The sequence below is a fragment of the Mchenga conophoros genome, linkage group LG2 (genome assembly GCF_057382185.1).
Source record: "Mchenga conophoros isolate Kocher_MC1m ecotype Shallow Benthic linkage group LG2, M_conophoros_male_GT1.1, whole genome shotgun sequence".
Taxonomy (NCBI): domain Eukaryota; kingdom Metazoa; phylum Chordata; class Actinopteri; order Cichliformes; family Cichlidae; genus Mchenga; species Mchenga conophoros.
In genome coordinates, this window is record NC_140527.1 from 32,102,200 (window position 1) to 32,123,225 (window position 21,026).

At 41.0% G+C, this 21,026-nt stretch overlaps 1 protein-coding gene across 2 annotated transcripts in view; it reads right to left on the bottom strand.

Annotated features, from left to right (window-relative positions):
* Positions 1–20,889, bottom strand: part of kcnip1a (Kv channel interacting protein 1 a) — a 52,419-nt gene extending 31,530 nt beyond the window's left edge. The window contains exons 1-2 of one of the 2 annotated variants that reach the window (XM_085295312.1): positions 20,633–20,889; positions 20,123–20,483 (exon numbers count right to left, since the gene is read on the bottom strand). In XM_085295312.1, the coding sequence (XP_085151438.1) occupies positions 20,123–20,210 (88 nt within the window). In that variant the 5' untranslated portion in view covers positions 20,211–20,483; positions 20,633–20,889. Of the gene's footprint in view, positions 1–4,662; positions 5,475–20,122; positions 20,484–20,632 lie in introns of those variants that run through there. The other variant, XM_085295321.1, reaches the window with a different exon arrangement.
* Between the last annotated feature and the right edge of the window lie 137 nt (positions 20,890–21,026).

The following is a 21,026-nucleotide window of genomic DNA, read 5'->3' on the forward strand; positions in this document are numbered from 1 at the left end:
TCCTCTTTTAAGCCAAAGGTCTTCTGATTGGATGTGCCTTTCCAAACAGGATGTTTGAACAGCAAGTCGGTGGCATTTCTCTTAGTTAGAGCTGTGCATCTGTGATGACCATACTAAAGATATCTGCTCTCACTGACATCATACAGAAGCAAGAGTAGAAAAAACATAGTCTGAAACAGACGAATTAAAACAGTCTGAAGCCAGAGTTATGGCTCACAGAGATCATTTGCAAATACACACAGCCATTTATTGTAAAGCTATGCATAGACATGCTAAAGAATAAAGGAAAAACCTAGCAGTCATTAGATTTTGATTAAATATAGTATAGTGTTGGCCAGGCTGTACCATTCTTCTGATCTCCCTTTGACGTCACTATACATTAGCAAGCAATTTTAGAAGGTCAATCTATCAAGCAAAAAAATAAGAGTGCCTTTTCTTGTTGCAGTGCTTTAATTACACCATATTTTTAAACAACCTCGGTGATCAATCTATGCACAAAGTCAGGCATCAATACATGAAACAGTTGCTGAGATGTGTTTGTTAACTTTGGCTCCTGATTTCAAATGGACCTAACAAACCAAAAATCCATGTGATAACATTTGTGGAGTTTGCACTGTAAAAAATATCTTTATCTATTTATTTATTTTTACTTATATGTAAACACCTACTAGGATAAGATTTCTTTTAATTCAGATGAAAACTAAGTGACATATTACTATACTATTATTTATTTAATAAAAATTAAGTTAAAGCAGTGTGTGGGAAAAACTGAGTACACCTATGACTGTACACTGTTGACTGAACCAGAGCTTGTTTAACAACCTTTAGGAGCAATAACTTTTTTTAAACAATTGTTTCTTGTACGACTTCAACAGTCTCTCACATCATTTGAGAGACTGCCAAACATTTTCAATTTTTTCAGCCATTCTTTTGTAGATTTGCTAATAGTCATGTTACATGACCCAATTTGGGCCAAGCCTTAGCTAACGGCCTTACACTTGACAAGGACTTCAACTCAGTGACTGCAAGGTGCTGCAAAACAAGCCCAAATCATCAGCCCTCCAACACCGTGCTTGACAGCTGGTACGAGGTGTTTGTTTTTTCACAAACATTGCACTGTGCATTTTGGCCAAACTCTTCTACTTCAGTTGTATCTGTCCAAAGGATATTGTTCCTGAAATCTTTTGGTTTGCTCAGAAGTAGCTTTGCAAATGTAGGCCATACTACTACGTATGTTTTTTTTTTATTAGAGCGAAGAGGATTTCTCCTGGCAACCCTTCTAAAGAAGGCATACTTGTTCAGACTTTTTGCAATTGTACCATCATGAATTTTAGCATTTATCACTTTCAATTTCTCTGGGTATTGCACAGTCTGACCTTGGGGTGAATTTGCTGGGATGTCTAGTTTGGAAAGACTAGCACCTACGGATGGAAATTGATAAGAATATAGCGATTACGATTCCATTATCAATATCACTTATTGATTCGATTCCTTATCGATTCTCACCAGCTTCGCTTTGAGAGTCACCACTATGACCATCACCATCTGGTCAGATGTTTGCGCCTGTTGGAGGTATTTCCCCTCTTTGTTGTGATCGGTCTTAGGGTCATTAGTCAAATAAGTAATTATTATACAGGACACTTTGTTTAAAGTAATGCATTCGAGTTTTTAATTGCTCCTTCTACTACTCGTTACATTACTTTCATGTCATTCTGTAAAATGACCTGAAATGCATTGTCTCACAATTACAGTTTCACAATATAAAGCTCTGGCTAATGTCTTACACACCAACACAAATCCCTGTCCTAATGAGGACACACATATAATCTTCATCTTATATTACACAAAGCCTCTCAGTAGAACAAAAAGTTAACAGCACAAAGAAAAGATGAAAACCAGCACGAGGAGACTTTTAAGTGATCGTCATAGTGATTCTATTAAAGAAAGATAGAAACTGGCTGGAGTCTGACTGCTCATCAGTTTGTTACCTGTTGAAATTCAGGGTCTGGCTGCTGGGCTGGGGTCGGCATTCACTCAGCTTTCACTCTGGGTTCTTGGCTAGCTTAGCATTAGCATGCTATCTGTGCAGATGCTTGCAAAGAGCAAAGTTGCGTTAGCAGCATAATGAAGCTGTTTCTGTCCTTGATGCAGTTAGCACTTTACCATTACACTTGTTTTTATGGGCAAAAAAATACTAAATAAAATAAAATAATAGTAATGTCCATATCCACGCTGTAGACTGTGTCACTGTTTTCCTCCTCCACACACAAACTGAAATCTTGTAGTGCAAGAACTGATAAGTGAGATTGATAGGAAGGCAGACTAACAATTCCAATAGAACTAGACTACTGGGAACCAGTTCTTAATTCCCATCCCTACTGGCGTCTGTCTTAAATGTTTTCCACTTGTAAGTAGTCTTTCCTCACTGTAGAAAGATGGACTTTAACTTTGTTTGGAAATGGCCTTATAACCTTTCCCAGATTGATGGGCAGCAGCAATTGCTTCTCTCAGATTATTGCTGATATCTTTCCTTCTTGGTATTGTGTTAACACACACCTGAATGCACCAGACCTGTGCACTGCTTTTATAGATGTGATCAAACTTGGTAATGATCAGTTGATCAAGAACATTTGGTTGGCATTGCCGAACAGCTGAGTTTTGACTTTGTTGTTGTTAAACATATAATAAGACCAGATAAAGGTCAGATTTTCCTGATATGAAAACCTTAAAACTGAAAGATGGTGTCCTTTCTTTTTAACATAACTGCATCTTTATCTTTGGCTTGTTTTTGGCGTTTGAGAGCTCAAGATACAGATGTAAGATCGAGGTTCTGTTCCCAGTCAGTGGGGCAGACTTTGCAGCTTTTTAGTCTATGGTTCAAGGGGCTAATACAGTCTTCCTGGTCCTCCAAAATAATACAAAATAAAGATAAAATTACTAGTTCATAACATTATTCCCCTCAGTCAGCAATGGCAACGGTTAATACTAAGAGAAGTGAGATGCTGAAAAGTATTGTTTCTGATTTTGTCCTGTCAATTTAACAGCTTCCTTAAATCCACATCTATAATTTTCATCTAAAGTTTGAATCCTCAGCTAGTTAACTTTAAGTCCTTCTCAGCTGGCCATTGCCTCATGTTGAGTTGTGATCAAGGGTGGGTCAACCTTCCATGCAAAATGAATCCTGGCCTGCTTTCATTAGGGCACTTTTTTTTTATCACTGCAGCAGATGGCGAAACACACACGTTCAGTGACACACACATTGCAGCCCCCTGAGAAGCAACCTCGCCTCCTCTCTCAACTTTTCTCAATTTTTTCTCTCCCACTTTTACTCATCTATCACTTCCGCCTCACACCCTAACAGTGGAAACTTCAAAGTGGCTGCTATTTAGAGGTTACCCTACAACCTGGTTGCTTTGTAAGCATTGTTGCCTTCCCTAACGAGTAAATGGGCTGCGTTTGAAATGGAAGTAGCTACCACGAACACAAAGTATCTGACACGCATGTTCATACTGTGGACTGCAGAAAACAACCAACCTAAAAATGTGCCTTGAGTATCTCTTTAGCACATATCGACTGAGAGCTGTTTCCACGCAGGAAAATGAGGTACAGGTCAGGCACTGAAATAAACAACCCACGCAGCATGCTATATATGTTTGTATTTCAGGAGCCCATTTATGGGGTCTCTAAGGACTTTTCTCAGCTCTTCTTTGTCTGACTGCACTGTTGGACAGGGAAAACACTGAGAATATAGAGCTGGAAGGCATTTTCCTGAGGGACATTCACAGCATATAACTTACATCATTTACATCACCTCCGGTGTTTTTTTCTTTCTTTTGTCACAGCATATGCAACATGCAGACAGTTTTGCATGATCTCACTCCAGTTAATGATCCAATTAGAGATTTCTGAATTTTATCCCTCTGTTTTCCTCGTCGAGATGTGATTTGGCTCCCGATTTTCCAACCTCTGCTGTGTGTATTTGAGATGCAGCGCTGTGTCTGTCAGCGATAGCCATCAAGGTTTAAGGTCAACAGATGCAGGACAGACCACGGCCAAAAGCTGATGGATTACAACGCTTTGATTTACGGCACAATACCACAGCCACCACACACACAAAATGCACGATTCTTCACACACGCCTACATTTTCAGCAGTCAATTAGGTGCATAAATATTTTCTGTGGACAAAGAATACACATACATACTGGGTACAGCATGCATGTGTCAAGTGTCAGCACCTGTCAAACAGTAGCGTGGCAGGAAAGAGAGTGGGCTGGTTTGGAAAGCAGACAGGGGTAAATACCATCACCTATTATAGACATGCCCAATGGCACAGTTGCGCGCACACATGCACACACACGGACACATGTATATTGTTAAATCCACAGTTCAAACAGAGGACAGGTGGCCTGGAGCACTCTAAAGCAACAGTGAATAACAATTTCTCTTTTTTATACAACTTCTTATTGCAGCTTACAGCACATTCATCTTAATACCATAATGCACTTCTTGTGCCATATTCACCACTCTGAGCAAACATATATGACTCCATCACTAAAGCACAATGACGCAACATGATGGATGCTGCTCACAGTAACATGCAAATCCTCACATTCAGGATTCAAACGTGTTCAGTGTGTGCATTTCAAATACAAATTCTTACCTTTGTGGTAGGACACTTGCTTGGATTGCATGGAAAAGGTTCCCATCACAAGACCCATGTTGACTTCTGGCTGCTGGAAGATTGTGCGTGCTGGCGTAAGTGAGTGTGTTTATGAGCGCGCGCTGGTCTGCCTGCCTATGATCAAGGTGTGCTAGTAAGTATGCGTACAGTAGGTGAGCGTAAATTTGTGATTAAGTTAGTCCATCAGCCAGCTGTATGTGTAGAAGTACAGATATCACTTCTCATGCTGCCTCACACCCACACAGCTCTGCCGCTTCTGCTCGAGGGTGTGTGTGAGAGAGAGAGTGTGAGTGAGAGGAGAGAGAGTGGGAGAGACAGAGAGAGAGTATGCGTGTGTGTGTGTTTCTATGTATGCGTGTGTAAATGAAATAAGCGGCACACATCCACTCTCAGACTGCCTTTGTCTACCCTGCCACTGAAGCTGTCTATTTTACATCCCTTCTATCTCTTTGTCCACCAGTCCCCAGTCACCAGACTGTCATCCCATCAATTCCTCTGTGCCTCTTCATGTATCTGCCTCTATGTCTCTGCTTCTCCCTGCTCCCGTTTTCTCTCCCATTCGTCTGAGTCGCTCCGTGTCTTTGTCTGTCTGGTGGGGAATGGGGAATTGCACACTGTTGCACAGGAAAAGGCAGAGACAGAGACGGGAGAGATGGGGCAAGAGAGGAGGACAAAACTCAAGAGAGGGCAAGCGAGAGGAGGAAGAAGAGATGAGGAAATTAGGAGAAGAAAGAGGAGAGGGTGAGGAGAAGAGGAAGAGGAGACAGAGACAAATCAGGAGGATTCACAAACGGCAGGGGAGGCAAGGTGAGGAGGCGAGAGGGTGGGAGGGGAAGACCGTGAAAGAAAGAGATGGAGTGAGATGAGGAGTGCAAGAGGTGAGGGGAGATAAGGGAGGAATAGACTGATCCGTGCCCCCCTTTGCTATTCAGCAGGCAAACAGTCTGAGTGTGGAGAGTGCATTCGCTGCTTTATCTCTACATGCACAAGTGTGGCAGGTGGTGTGTGTGTGTGTGTATGCGATTGTGTGCGTGTAATTATTCTGCTCGCGGGTGGGTCATGGACAAAACCCTCTACGTGTGGCACAGCTACGTCCTCAGAAACGCTGCCTCGCATTTGTCAGCGACTGCATCGACATGCTGTATCAGACATGTTTTTGTGCTCAAGTCTCCTGATGAACTCATCAACTACACACACACACGCACACACAGAGGCCACACACCATCTACAACAATACACCCAGGAGAGCGATGCCAGTCTGCAACACAGTTCAACTCATACATGCACTCCTTACTCCCATCAGTCACGCTTAACCCCTTGGTGCCCTCTGTGTTACACCGGTTGTTCAGATTGGCAGGCTGCGCTGATGCCACTGATGGCAGCCCTTATTGAAATTCCTCACATGGCTTTAGTTAAGAAAACAATTTACAGCTGAGCCATCGCTGTGGTTGAGCTGAGGCCATCAAGGCCAATGATAAAGTCATTAGGGCATGGCATTCATTAAAGGCTAGCTGCAGTAGCCTGTATGCTCAGGATCAATGCAGAGTAAAATAAGAGAGGGAAGAAGGCAGTGCAAGAGACTGAGAAAAAGAAAATTAAGAACAGGGTAGTGAAAGGTGGATAGACAAAGAAAGTGAGAAAAATGAGCACTGCAGGGCAGGAGTATGTGTGTGTGTGAGTGAGTGCGTTCAATGGTGAGAGACATTTTTTGGGTATGCAAGAGCTCACACCTCCCCTATCCCTTTTCTATCTCTGCAGAAAGGAGGAGATCATACGTGATTCTCTTATCAAAATCAAACACTAAAGAGGAAAAAACATTTTGCACATGCGTGCACTCATACGCACAAACGCTGACAAACACTCAGTGCTTACAGCAAGTAAGAGCGGCAATAAATCAACACAGAGAAGCAGGTCTTTGAGTACACACTACAGCAATGACACAAAGACATGCTGATTAAATTCTGAAAGCCCGGCTGAATAGGCGAGATAAGGGAGCGTGATTTGCTGTAGTGATGATGTTTAACTTCAGTGAAGGGGTTACATACACATCCATCAATAGAGAGAAAAGCCTTCGGTTGATCAAACACTTTGAAAACCCAGTGGATAAACTGAAAAAGCTCACAAGGGGAACGCTGAAAAACGTGTTGTTTTGATCAGTCTCTGCAAAGCTGACATTTTCCAAATACCAAGTTTTCAAACAACACAGGCTGAAGAAAACAAGCTGCAATTACAGAATAGAATAGAATAGAATAGAATAGAATAGAATAGAATAGAATAGAATAGAAAGTCAATTCTTAACCTTGAAAATAGCTGAAAAACCTTGGGCAAAAGCCCCTCAAGCCTAAAGAAGATGATACTTTTTAGTCTGTAAAGACCTCCAAAGCAGTTACTCAGTGGATCTTGTCGTGCTCTCTGTTGTGTGCCTTTTACTTATTTTTATATATATTTATTTTGATTGTATATAGTTCTCCTGTTTGTTATTTATTCCTGCTGTCTTACTTTTCGTATTTTATTCCAGAACAGTTAGTGTGGAACACCCACAAGACATGTATAATCAAAATAAAGGACTATTCTATTCTATTGTATTCTATTCTATTCTATAGCAGTGAGAATGGTTTGTCCTCTGGAAAAAAAAAGCCTGAACAAAAGTTTCTCAAAAATCTTTGAATTCCAAAACCCAGAAACAGTGAGAACATCTGCACAGGAAAAGCTGCAGCATCAATCACTTCTCCAATGACGCAAACGCCTCCATGTACATGTTCAACTCAGCTCAGTTAGAACTTAAAGAGTTATGACTCCTGTCTGTTGGAAACAAAGACAATATTGCACTGTTTCGGAACAGTCCACAGATGGGAGAGGGATCATCGAACTGCTGGACTTGCCTGCCGCTGGCTTCCTTTTTGTAGCAACCAGCAGCAACTATAAGCCATCTGTACCCAGCAATATTTTCAGTGCTATTATAAAATAGTATATTTTTTTCTACATTGTCCTTTGAAATCAGTTTGGAAAGCTCCAATGAAAGTGCATAAGTGTCAGAGGGTCTGGGCAAATCTTGTGTTTATTTTCAGGTTGTTTTGAGTGTGGAGGTTTGATTTTTAAACCTCAGAACACCAACACTAAGTGTTGCCTTCATTCAGTCACACTAGAGTAAAACTAGGACAGACATCTCCATGCAGCCAGGAAAAATTTGTGGTTTCCCAGTGATTGCATTGAGTTTTTTTGCATTTGGAGATTGATTGGAAGTAGTTGAGGTGACTAAACTTGGCAGTCAGAAACTTAGCATGCAGCAGTCTCAATTCATGGGTAACAACTGGCAATTGCAAGGTGACGGTAGAGGTCGCCTGGTGAAAGCCAACCTGTCTCCAAGCAATTGTGGTCCAACTTGGACCACTATGAGCACTCTCACACAGATTAGCAAAGGTCTGCATATAACTGAAGCCTGATTTGATGTGATGTGACTTTGTAGGGACTTGACTCAATAAGATTGTTCAACTACTCATCTCAAGTAACTAAGTGGCTGTGTTTTGTTGATATTCCTATGTAAAAGCAAGGTTGCTAAGGACCTATGTCATTTTGCAGTCATGTCACCATCGTGCAGCACTTTAAATGAAGAAAGTGAAGAAATACTGGGCTCAGACAGCATCAGCCGATTGTGAACAGCTGCCCAAAAGAGGTCATGACATCGATTGGACAGGGGTTAAAGTCATCAACCAGGCGTCAGCACGTTAAATGGTGGCAGAAAAATAATGACATTTACTTTCACAGTCAGAGTGGTCGCTGTCACAGTTATTGTAACCACTTGACAGTTATTCCTGAGGCAATGCGATGACAATTGTACATCTACCATTTCTCAATACGACAGTAGCATTGTGGAAAATGAAACAAAAAAAAAATACAATGTTTGTTTTGGAGAATGAGAAAAGAGTTTCAGATCCATCAATTATATATGACTGCCTCCAGAAACTACAAAAACAGCTCTCTGATTTTACATAGGTAGAATTAAAGTCTGGTTATGTTAAGCACAAAACATTTCTTGTTTAGGGAGGCACACAGACTGGGTTAACATTGTGTTATTCTTGGGGACCGATTTGTAGTCATGTGAAAAAGGAATAATTAGTCTGTTCAGGTAGGGAACAATTATCACTATGATTAAACTGGTTACACAAAGCTGTCTGTCTTAAGGTAATGATGCTGCTGTCATTCATGTAAATTAACTCGGGTAAAAATCACTGCAAGGCCAAGAAAAAATTCAGCTAAGGGAAATGGGTAAGAACGTTCCCCTGGACTGGAGGTGTAGTTTCTGGATAAACTGAATGGTCAGTTTTTTCCATGAGTGGAATTTTTTTTCATCCCTGATGGTGCAAGCATATTCCAAGATGACAGTGCCAGATTTCATAGCAATCAAATAATCAAAGAGTGGTTCACAGAGCATGAGACATCATTTTCACACATGGGTTCACCACCGCAGAGTCCAGATCTCAACCCCACTGAGCATCTTTGGGATGTGCTGGACTTTGATGATTCTCTGACCATCCATACGAGAGCTTGGCAAAAAAAAAAGTGTTGTGACAATGCATAAGCTTATTAAAAGATGACATGAATAATTCATGCAATCATCCTTTAATGATCAGCTGACCTGATCATTAAAGGATTTCTTTAAGAAATGGAGCTACTGTAAATCATCACCTTTGTTTAAATACTTTAAACAATAACAAGCACGGATTAACTGAGCCATTAGCTTTCTAGTCATTTTAATACAGTGAAACTAAAATAGCACTCTAGACTGTTTAGTTGCAGTCCAGTAACAGTAACGGCAACAGGTTCATCACATTAGGCCGAGTGCCAAACCCTTCCAAGACATTAGCTTGACATCGTGTGTGCTGCTACTCAGTCCTGTCCAGCCTTCGTTGGATCGTTCTGAGTGCCAGCCAACCCTTCTCTCATCATTTATTAACCATTACACAACAGACCTTTTATGGGATTGAGACGGCAGCCTGGGTGAATGAATGGAGGCAAAGGAAAAGTACATGGGGTTAGACTGTGGAGTTGAAAGGTAGAAAGCGTTTGACAGCATACAGACGGTGTTGACAAGCACAGAAAGTGGTGAACAGGCAGTGAATAATAAATTGGCTGGTTAGCTGCTGTCCGGTCTTATTAGATGAAGGCTGAATGGAATCTGTCATAGTGATAACCGCACAGAGGAGACGAGATTAGGGCAGAGAGAGAGGGAAATGCAGAGGGAAGGAAAGAGTATAGGAAGTGGCAAGAAGACAGCAAGACAAACAGGAGCAGATATTCTGAAGACCAGATGGGAGTAATTCTAGGAGGGAGGGCCGAAGGGGTGTAGGTGAGGAGGAAAAGAAGGAGAGCTACAGACAGAACAGTTAGATGCAGTATTAGGAAGCAAGATTGAAGACTGGCTCCTAACAGGCTTAGTGACATCTGAGTCATCAGGACAAACAGATTGATTTACTGAAGTGAGAAGCAAATGAGACGAGCTCAACGATCCTGCCAGACACGGGAAAGACGTGTAGCGCCACGGAGAGCAGACTATTTCTGCAGCAAAGAGACAATCGCATGTTGGTTTTCCTTTAACAAAGCCAAGCATGTGTTAGTTGCACCAACACAGACCACAAAGCAAAGTGTATAAAAGGCCCAGTGGAGTAATTTGGTTGCTATGACTATATCATACCGCATAATCATCATGTAAAGGATCATTTCACCAAAATCATAAAAACACAAATAACCCCTATTAAGACATGCAGTTGTGTTTGTTCAGGCTTTAAGATTTCCCTTTTTAAAATGTCTGCTACAAAACCAGCACACCAGGAGTGAAAGAAATTGTGTTTATAACTTCACAAATATAAAAAAAAAATAGAAGGATTTATCATTTTTCCTGTTAACTGGAGAAAATTCATGACTTTGATTTTATTATTGTTCATTTAAAAAAAATCATGCTAGCTAATATTTGCTGGTGTGCTCTGTGTTCAAATAAAAATGCAGCATAAGTATCTGCTGATTTAGGCTGCTGGCCACACAAAGCAGGATCTCTGAAAGTCTTTAAGTCACCATAATCAATCTTAGTCTATAAATCGATCACATGTGTGTGAGAAAGGGGTCGATTGTAGCGGTAAACGCAACAAGAATTATCAACAGCTTCTCTCAGTTGACTTGAGCATTCAAAAAGCATGGTAGGATAGTCTTATTGACTGTCTAATACTATTATATATAGATATATATATACTATGTGGTATTTTAGATGGGCATTGCTTATGTATGTAAAAGCAGTGAGCAGTTCCTACTAAACACTCATCACTTCCCATCATTTAGGTTCAATCTCAGTTTCAGCAGTCCAAAAATGCTTTAAAAACTATGCAGGATCTTTTTGATGGTACTCTAATCTGGCCTTTCTGTTTTTGCAATGGATGGTTTTCACCTGCTTGTAAACTCCCCATATTTCCATTCATGAACTGATCTCTTCGTAGCAGACCTTGGCAATCATGCACCTACCTCCTCAAGAGTGTTCTTGAATTGACTACATTTTCTTATTCCTGTCATCCTCTCACATCATCTATAATTGACTGAGACAGGACTCTTCCAGACACTAAACCAAGGCACAATGTACATTTCAATTCCTTTAATTTTAAATATGTTTATATTGTCTATCCTGTAAAACAGTCAGATGTCTATTCATATTAATGTACAGAATTCACCTGCTTACTGCTACTACTGCACATTCACCCAATGTATATACTATATATATATATATATATATATATATATATATATATATATATATATATATATATATATATATATAAACACCCAGCACGCCCCTGCGGGCGGTTTATCCTTCAAGCTCGGGTCCTCTACCAGAGGCCTGGGAGCTTGAGGGTCCTGCGCAGTATCTTAGCTGTTCCCAGGACTGCGCTCTTCTGGACAGAGATCTCCGATGTTATTCCCGGGATCTGCTGGAGCCACTCGCCTAGCTTGGGAATCATCGCACCTAGTGCTCCGATTACCACGGGGACCACCGTTACCTTCACCCTCCATATATATATATATATATATATATATACATATATATATATATATATATATATATATATATATATATATATATATATAATGTTCTTCCTCTACACCCCCCCCCCCCCCCCCAATTTTTTTTTTTTTTTTTTTTTTTTTTTTTCTTAAATGACATCAGAAACAGCAGTATGCGACATTACGTGATGGCAGAGCTTCAGTTCATCCTTTGTAATTTTTTTTTTTTTTTTTTTTAAATAAATAGGACAGGGGGAATGAATGAGAGAAAGAGGGGGAGAGAAAGAGAGAAAACCAAAGGGGAGAAGAGACGGTGAGAAGGGGGGGGAAGAGAGAGAGAAAAAAAAAAAGAACTCCTGGGTCACCTGTATGGAGAAAAAAAAAAACAAACAAACAAAAAAAACAAACAGAGGAGACAGCAAACAACAAAGAGTAACATAATAATAGAGAAAACAAAGCACCATCACAATAAACTAGCTAGTCATAGATATCAATATTTACTAAATAATAAACGATATTGTGCAGCACGCAAGATAGACAGCGCACAGTGTGCTTTGAGGCAGCAGCCAAGAAAGCTTTAGTCCGCGTCTGTGAATACCCATGTGTGCATACCTGTGTGGATCAGCATGCTTGCATTCCAAAGGTTTCTCCATGTAATGATCTGCTAGGGAGTGTGGGGGGGCCACAGCCCCGTCCTCCAGGGTGTGAAGCGGGTATGGAGGAGATCAAAACTCCAGACATCCAGAGGCCCCCCCAATTTTTTTGCACATGTCAAGGAGCGTGTCAGGCTACATTTCACTGTGTGTTATACTTGTATAACTATGCATGTGACAAATAAAGAACCTTGAACCTATCTTTTTTTTCCCCCATGGTTTTTCCACAAGTGCTGTTGAGCCAGCCAGTACATTTATTGTTTAAGAATTTACCAAACTGTTTTGGTTTTTCAACACGTCGAAGGCCTCCTTCATTGCATCGACATGTCTTAAGAGCTCCTATTGCGCGCTCCAGTGAATAGCTGCCAATTCAACAATTAAACTCAACTCCAGAAGCTTTATCTGTGTAATTAGTCATGGCCTCACCTGGATGTGAAACAGTTTTTTTAGTCATATGTCCAGTTACTTTTAAACCTCTGAAAATGGAAAGCTATGTATAAAAATGACTGCCTTCCTAAATAATTAATGCAATACTTTTGTTAATCCCCTTGAGTTAGAGCTGAAAGTCTGCAATTAAATCCCATCTTGATTATGGGAGTTAAAATCCTCTGTAGTGGTGTGCAGAGGCAACTGTCCAAATACTTTTTTTATCTGATTGAACGATAAGTTATCTAAACCGTGCTGTTAATCTCAGTAATCGTGCTTACTAGCACCCCAGCTCATCACAATCAATATCAAAACATCACCTTTGAATGGCTCTAAAAAACAAAATAATGATTTTGAAGTTTTTTCTATTTACTCTGGTTATCTTTGCCTAATATTAAAATGTATTTGATGATCTTAAACATGTATGTGTAACAAAAACAATGTATATTTTAGCCTAAAAACAGCTGTAACCGCGTTGTACTGTTTGAAAACAACAAGAGCCCATGTTGGTGAATCTTTGCTGCTTTTAGACTCTCTCCATCACAACAGCCTCTCCTCAAGGCCATGGCTGCTGTTTTTCTGTCCCACAGTGCATCTCTCAAAACAATTCACCGCCGTACGCCACACACAAACTTTATGTCGCCTGTCAGAACGTGAAAAACACCATCTAACCTTCTTCCCCCCGGGTCGATACACAGATGACACATTTCCGAGGGCTCTTTAAGCTCTGTGCAGCTTGACGTGAAGTTGCACAGGACATTAACACTGAGAGACGCACTAACACAAAAGCTGTTTATCCATTTACTCTTAAGCTTGGCTGAAATATTTTCTGCTTCATTTGCCATAAATGTTTTGCAGACAGCGTCACCTTGCCTGTGGGTGTTACTGTTCTCAGACACATTCAGCCTTCACTAGCCGGCCTGCTATTCCTGGAAGCAGATAGTTAGCAGATGAGTGTATTCATCTGTAAATAAATATAAAATTGACATTTTTGTTGAAGGGAATCAGGTCTTATTTCTTTACTTCATCAGTGCCCCAGTGGTTTATGTGAACTGAATGCAAACAACTCTATTGACTCTCCCCTTCTGTGTCTCGTTCCCTTCCTCACTGCAGATGAAAGTGATGGAGGTGTTAATTGTATGCAGCTTGGGGATTGATTACAGCGTTTAGGGGGGGAGAGTGGCGTCCCCACCTCAGAGAGCCTTTTTCATAAAAATTATTATGCATTATATTTTGTATTAAATATTCGCCGTGTCCCCTATGGCACATTAAAAGTGATATGACAGCATTTTGGAGCTAAGCAGCACGCGCACACACACACGCACGCAGTTGTCGAGCACACTCAATGAGATAATAGCACACACACATCAATATCCAACTCAGAGCATATGTGCAAAAATGTGCAATCATGTGCACACCCTCATCCATCTTCTCATTTATCTTTCCTCCTTGCTCTTTGTTCTTATTTACTCTTTCCTCCTCTTTTCTGAATACAAATACGAGCCAAGTCGCCAACCCCCCCGCCCCCCCACCACCACCACCCCCGACTCAAAGCAAGAGGGAGCCTGGAGCAAATATCTGATGGAAAAAAAGAGGAGTTAGTGAATATTTCATTAAGTACTTATGAGGAATGCACAGCTAGGTCACTGTGGCTGACAACTGTGAACCCTGAGTCTGAAAATCCGCCTTGCTGTCCATCATGCATCAGCCATCAAAGGAAAAGCTGCCTCGTGTGCCAGCACTTTGAGATAGTGAATATTTAAAGCTTTAAACACTACATTTTTCTCTAATCTGCTCTGAAAATGTGGGAATGTGTGGTTACAGTAATCTGGAAAGGAAAAAGAGAAAGAGTAACCTGATGCCCTCTGCTGTCCAGTCTGATAAACACAAATACAACATATGGATATTACTCATAAACATTGTTGAGACAACACTGGTCTCTGCGATTCTTTTGGTCCTGGTAGAGATCACGCTAAGATGCTGCCATGTTTTACACAATCATTTTATTACTCATTATTCTTAGAGGTGCATCTGGAGATCAGCACACTGCATTCCTATGCTAAAGGCTGATCTAAAGAACTCCACACAACAGTTACAGTTATAACCTCTGGTCTCCTCCCCCCTATACAGTAAACACCCCCACAATGGAAATACACTAGTACAGTGGCCAAGGGTGCTGACACCCTGACCCCCATCTCCTTTTATGGTAGTGCCCGTTTGCCCTTTGTCTGCTCCTCACCCTCAGTAACTCTTGCTAGTCTCCTGGGGGTGGGGGTTGATTGTCCTCCTGCCCTGTACCTCAGTTCTTTGTTCCCATCCCAGGCCTATTTTCTATTTTGTATTCTTACACTCATTAACCGCAATATTATAATGTTGAAAGAAATCACAAACTATATTCTCTTTAACTCTGATCTATATGAAGGAATCTATTCTCAACAACATGAATACATAGTTCTCTTTAAAAGGTCATTTCTGGTCTTCGTCACCTAATATTATTAGCCATTTATAATTGGGGTACTAAAAATCATGCTGGGTTGTTCTCATTAGTGAACACCAACATCTTTTTCTCCTCCTGTTTCTAAAGCACATAAAGAAAGACTGGATTCAGGTCACGAATTGGGCTCAATTTATTGTGAGAAGCAAGTAGTTTCAGGGGTTCTTGCCTTATTCAGCCTGCAGATAAGAAGAGATTTTTTAGTAGTATTTTCTCTGCGTGGCTGGGGATTTTCAGCCAAACAGGGTTTTGTTTGCTGATGACTCCCATCAGGTGCCATCGCATTTGCCCAGACCACAGCCGAGCGCACATTTCTACATCCAGGCAGGTTGCTTTTGTATGCCAGGAGGAAGCACCAGAGGGCAGGCTGCATGAAAAGAAAAAGTGAAATCAAGCAGGCTGTTTACAGCCTGGAGCTGCTTGGCAGGATGTTTACAGGGTTTTCAGAGATGACAGGAAGCAGAAGAGAAGTTTACTGCTAAGGCAATGCAGAAAGTGACTGACAGGCAGAGATGAACTGAGAGGGAAACCAAAGTGATGAAAGGGATTTAGTCTTTACAGCCTGCAGCTAGAAGAAAAAAGCAGAACTTAAGAGAGGCAGAGATTTCTGGGAAGTAGAAAATTCAACTAGTATGTTTTTTTTAATTTCTAATTTTTTTTATGTTATTTAGACACTTTTTTTTTAAACTGACAAGAAACACCGAAGATAAAGGACTCTGGCTAAAACGAGACAGGCAGCATCAGAGATATATTAAAGTTTCTAAACTCGCTGGAGCAACCCAGTTAGCATGTTTTTTAGTAGAATTTGAGAAATAGAAACTTTTTAAATAATTTGGTCTGCAAATAGTTAAATGATTAATGATGTTAAATGATTCCCTCTTATTGTTCTTTCTCTGGAGACTACACAGTTGTTATGACTTACTAACAAAATAGTTGAATTAAGTTTAAAGGGTGACAGTATTGAATTTTTAAAAAATACCTTTACCTTAAAAAAAACAACAATTTTATCGCACTTCATATTTTTCACCTAGCTGCCCACTCCCCACCTGCAGTAGCTCCACACCCACAACCAACAGTCTACAATCATCATATTCAGTGTATACACTGTCCACCCATTCATCCATCATTTTCTGCCACTTGTCTGGGTTCAGCATGGTATGTGATTGCCCCAGGGCTTTGTCCCTGCAGGACATTTCTGAAACACCTCACCTAGGAGGCATCCTCAGCTTTGATTTCATTCTTTCTGTCACTACCCAGAGATTGTGGCCATGGATGGGGGCAGGAGCAAAATGACAGCTCTGCTTTTACTCTGGGCTCTCTTTTTTTTTTTACCAAAACAGACCAGTAGAGTGTCCCCATCACTGCAGATGCCCCTTTCAATCTCCTGGTCCACTCTCCCCTCAGTCATGAGCAAGACCCCAAGATACTCAAATTCCTTCACTTGGGGCAGCAGCTCAGCCCCGACCCAGTGTGCAGATGTTCCGAAACTTAGAGGTGTTGATTTTCATCCCTGCTGCTTCACACCTGGCTGCAAAAGGCCTACTGGATGCTGGGCGTTGTGCCGAGTGCACATTTCTGCTTAACAGTTGGTGTTTGAGCAGGACAAACTGTTGTTAGCACAGAGGTTTGCCAAAAAAACATGACTCGGGTTCCGATCTGGTGGTCTATTCTTCCCAATCACACCCCTCCAGGTCACACTGTCATCGTCCACCTAAGGACAATGGAGTCCCCAGTAGGGCCATTAAGAAAACGGAGCACATTGAACTGTCATTAGGTGCACAGACAGAAACTTAGTTCCAATTTTATGATCTCTGTTTTTATTTTGTTCCAATTTTATGTTCACATTTTTATTTTTTGTATCGGTTTTATGGAAATAAAAAAAGTGTCTATTTTCCACATTGTATGTGAATTATTATAAATCTTTAAACATGTTCAACAAAGTATTTACACAATGAGCTGCTAATTGTTTGAACTGCATAAATTCATTCTTAGCTGATTTTTCTTTACATCTATCTAAAATGTAACAAGCAGTATCTCATGTCTTTAACGTCATGCATAATGTTTTGCCATTTCAAGGTCAGCCGTGTCAAAGAGCTTAAGTGACTTTGATAAACTTAGTTCTTCAGAAGCATGTTTACAGGTCTTAAAGCTTTAGGTATTATAATTTAGTTAGTAAGAAACCTGACTTCAGCTGCTGTGTAGCTCAGAGTCTGATTTAGTCAGAGAGCTTTATGGTAAAAGAGAGAATTTTTAAGTAATTCTGCTCCACTGCCTGTCATAAAAGTCCTACTGAGATGTAAAGGACAGATTTGCATATATATTTTATTTTATTTTATCCCAGTCCTTAATGTCCCTTTCCTGTCTTCCTGCAGAATAACAAAACACATTTGTGCCATGAATTTCAAAAAGGGAAATGGGATTAGCAACATCAGAAGCATAATTCCTTTAGTGAGGTTTGCTGTCACTGATTTGATGATGGCTTAAGACAACCACTCATGAATTTAGCGATTTAATGTAATGTTATTTTCTCCCCACCGTAAACTCGTATTTTCCCACAGGTACCAGCAGATGTCAGTGCTGCTATGAAAGCCTTTACAGAGCTAAATCCTTAGCAAACCTGTGTTTACAATTCATTTCAATACATTTAAACACTTGAAGTATTTTCTCTTTCCAAAGCCATGCTGCTACTGGTTTAAAAAAAAACTGATATAAAAATCATGTTACCAGTGAGAGGACCAGACTATTCTGTCCCCCGCAGCTTATTACTGTCTTCTTAAAGTGTCCTAAAATGCTGACTCTTAAAGGTCATCTGAAAAGAGCCTGTAACTTACAGTGAAGTGTTGAAAATGCTGTCAGGCCTCTTGGCTGCAGAAAGTAATAACCCTAGTCCCCTTTTACCATCAGCATCTCAGAAAAAAAAACAGAAAAGGACTTTGCTGCTATGGATGGACAGATGGTTGCATGGATGGATGACTGGATCAATATCTCAGTAGATGATATTTTTTACTTCACGGATCACGAATAATTCTTAAGGGAGAGTAAAATACTGATCTGATCTTTGAATTTATGAGTTTTGATCAGTGGAGCATTCTTGTGCAGAGGTAACAGCTGTAATTCTTGGTAGTATTAGTTGCTCTTAAAGAAGGAAAGAGAAAATAAGCACATGGAGCTAACAAGCTGTGGATGCTTATAAGTTGAGAAACTGTAGGAGACATTACTACACAGTAAAAGTCCCTCAATGGCAGTGCATTGGTTTTCTGGAGTTTACCCTAAAATCACCAGCACATACAGTTATTTAAAATTCTGATCTTTAAAAAGAAAACAAATATTAGAATTTCAGATACAATTAAGCACCATTAGGAAAACAGTGAGCCAAATGAGACGGCATTACATTAGACTCTCTTTCCTTTTTCTCCAAATGGCTTCATAACCGCCCAGTTTACAACTATCCAGTTTCTGATGCAGACTGTGAAAGTGATCTGAAATGGATCCCAGCACTCAAGAAAAAATATTTCAGAAAAACAAAGCTCAAACACGAAGCCTAGGTGTAATTAGTATTGCAGTGTTCATAGTGTTCATCTGCCACTTCATATCACATCTTCTTTTCATATTCAGTTAACACAATGTGTGCGTATGAGCCTGAACCTCAATGTGTCTGATATTTTGCAGAGCCAGATCTCTGGTTCCCTGCAGCTCATTTCCTTTTTGTCTGTGTGGGTGTTGTACTGACCGTGTGTATTTTTTTTTTTTTTTACATATATGTGCTCATTTGTGTATGTTTGTGATTACTTTCTGCTCAGTGTGCATTTTATTTCCTGTGAGCATGACAGGGGAGCACTTTATGTTTGCTGCTGGTTGCTCTTTTGGTTTGTCTTCTAAAGACTGATTTGTTATGCAACCAAACCTCAGCAGAAGCTCCTTCATGACGTTATGAGTGTGTGAGACCTCGAGGGCAATTCTACCCACTGTGGCTGAAAGCTTGAGCCATCCACAGACATGTTTGTGAGTGTGTGCGTGCATGCATTTGAGTAAGCCTATTGTGCATCTACTGTATGTGTTTCACTGAATTCTTAGAAATTTCCCATCCCACCAGAAACAATTTCAGCTGGCTCAAAGAGTATTATACAGTAAGTGTATGTGTGTTTGTGTGTATGTGTGCATTTGAGGAGGCTTGTGCGTGTGCCTTCAAGCAGCTGCTATGCTGCAAACAGTTTCTGAAGCACGGCTCTGTGTGCCTTTTGCCTGCACTGCTTTCCTGCTTCGGCAGTAAAATGGATCGCTTTAATGCTGCACACGCGCGCACACAAAAACATCAGGCCAGTAACATGAAGACACAAGAAACATGCAAGCACATACACACATATTAACCACTAATAAATCACAATAGTAAAGCCCTTCGTTTCCTCTCGACATGTGTGTGCAACTCCTTTCCCCGCCGCTGCCACACCGACGCTTTTTATTACTCACATTTATCACAGGAGCACACTCGCACACACTCTGTTCTGTATCAACTTTATCTCTCCTCTCTATTAGTCGCTTACTCCCTTCATCTCTGTCTTTTTCAGTCCCCCCCCCCCCCTGTGGAGAACATACTGAACAGAACGAGGTCAATAGCAGACAAGAGTAGATGCCGCGGAGAGTGAAGAAAAGAGTTGCACGAGCTGAAGATGAACAATGAAGTGGACTGAACTTTCACTTCTGATTGTGTGCTAATAGGCTTTCCTGCAACACTATCACTGTCTGCAGCACCCACTTTCTGAGCAAGCAACTTGTGCAAATTCAAGAACTTAGGAATATAGCCATGGCTCAAGCACATACGTACCTTTGATGAGAGTCCCAGTGACCAGTTTGTGAAGGGTCACAGCAAACTTGACAAGACCTTGTTTGCAGCGTTTTGCACACCCTGTCATCCTGACAGCGACCCGGGATGCAGCAGGCTGAGCAGGGCCAGAGCAGGACAGGGTTTCCAGGTCCAAGTCAGCACCACCAGTAGCAGCACTCTCAGATCAATACAACTTCTTCTTAGTATATGTATCCAACACCGGCAAAAGGAGCAGAAGATAGAGGCTTACTACGTCGCCTTTCGTCTTCCTAAGCTGGAGGGGAAAGGAGGAATGGTGATCTCCCTCTGTTTTTCTCTGCTTTCCCTCCCCCGCTCTTTCTTTGCCTTCTCCAGCTCACCTCTGTGCGTGTCCAAATTAGTGAGATGTGCATTTAGTGAGAGTGAGAAAGAGAGAGAAGAGAGGAAGAGAGAGAGAGAAAGAAGGTGTGTTGAGGAAGTAAAATTTGGTGTCCGAGTAAGACAACTACAGCTTATTAGAGATTCTCTTACATTCCAAGTTTCCATGAAACTTCCTTCCGCGGACAGCCTGTGGGGTTGCAGTAATGAAGCAGTCTCATGAACTCTTCGTTGCTTTTTCTGTCCTTCTTCTTCCTCTTTCTTTTCCTCCTCTTTATCAAATGCGTTCCCCTTTAAGTGGGGAAGCAGCAATACACTTTCAGCACCGGTGACAATGGACAGCTCCCCACCACGCAGACCAAACACACTAAGCTTGTTCTGCTTCTTTCTGTAGGCAAACACACGCGCACACACACACATGCTAACATGCACACACACTCCTCCTTCAACCCCTCCCACAACCCTCAGAACACATGAAGGCACTTGGTCTTCGTCCGCTGATGAAATGAGCTTTGTCTGCAAACACCAGATTCAGCATTTATAAATA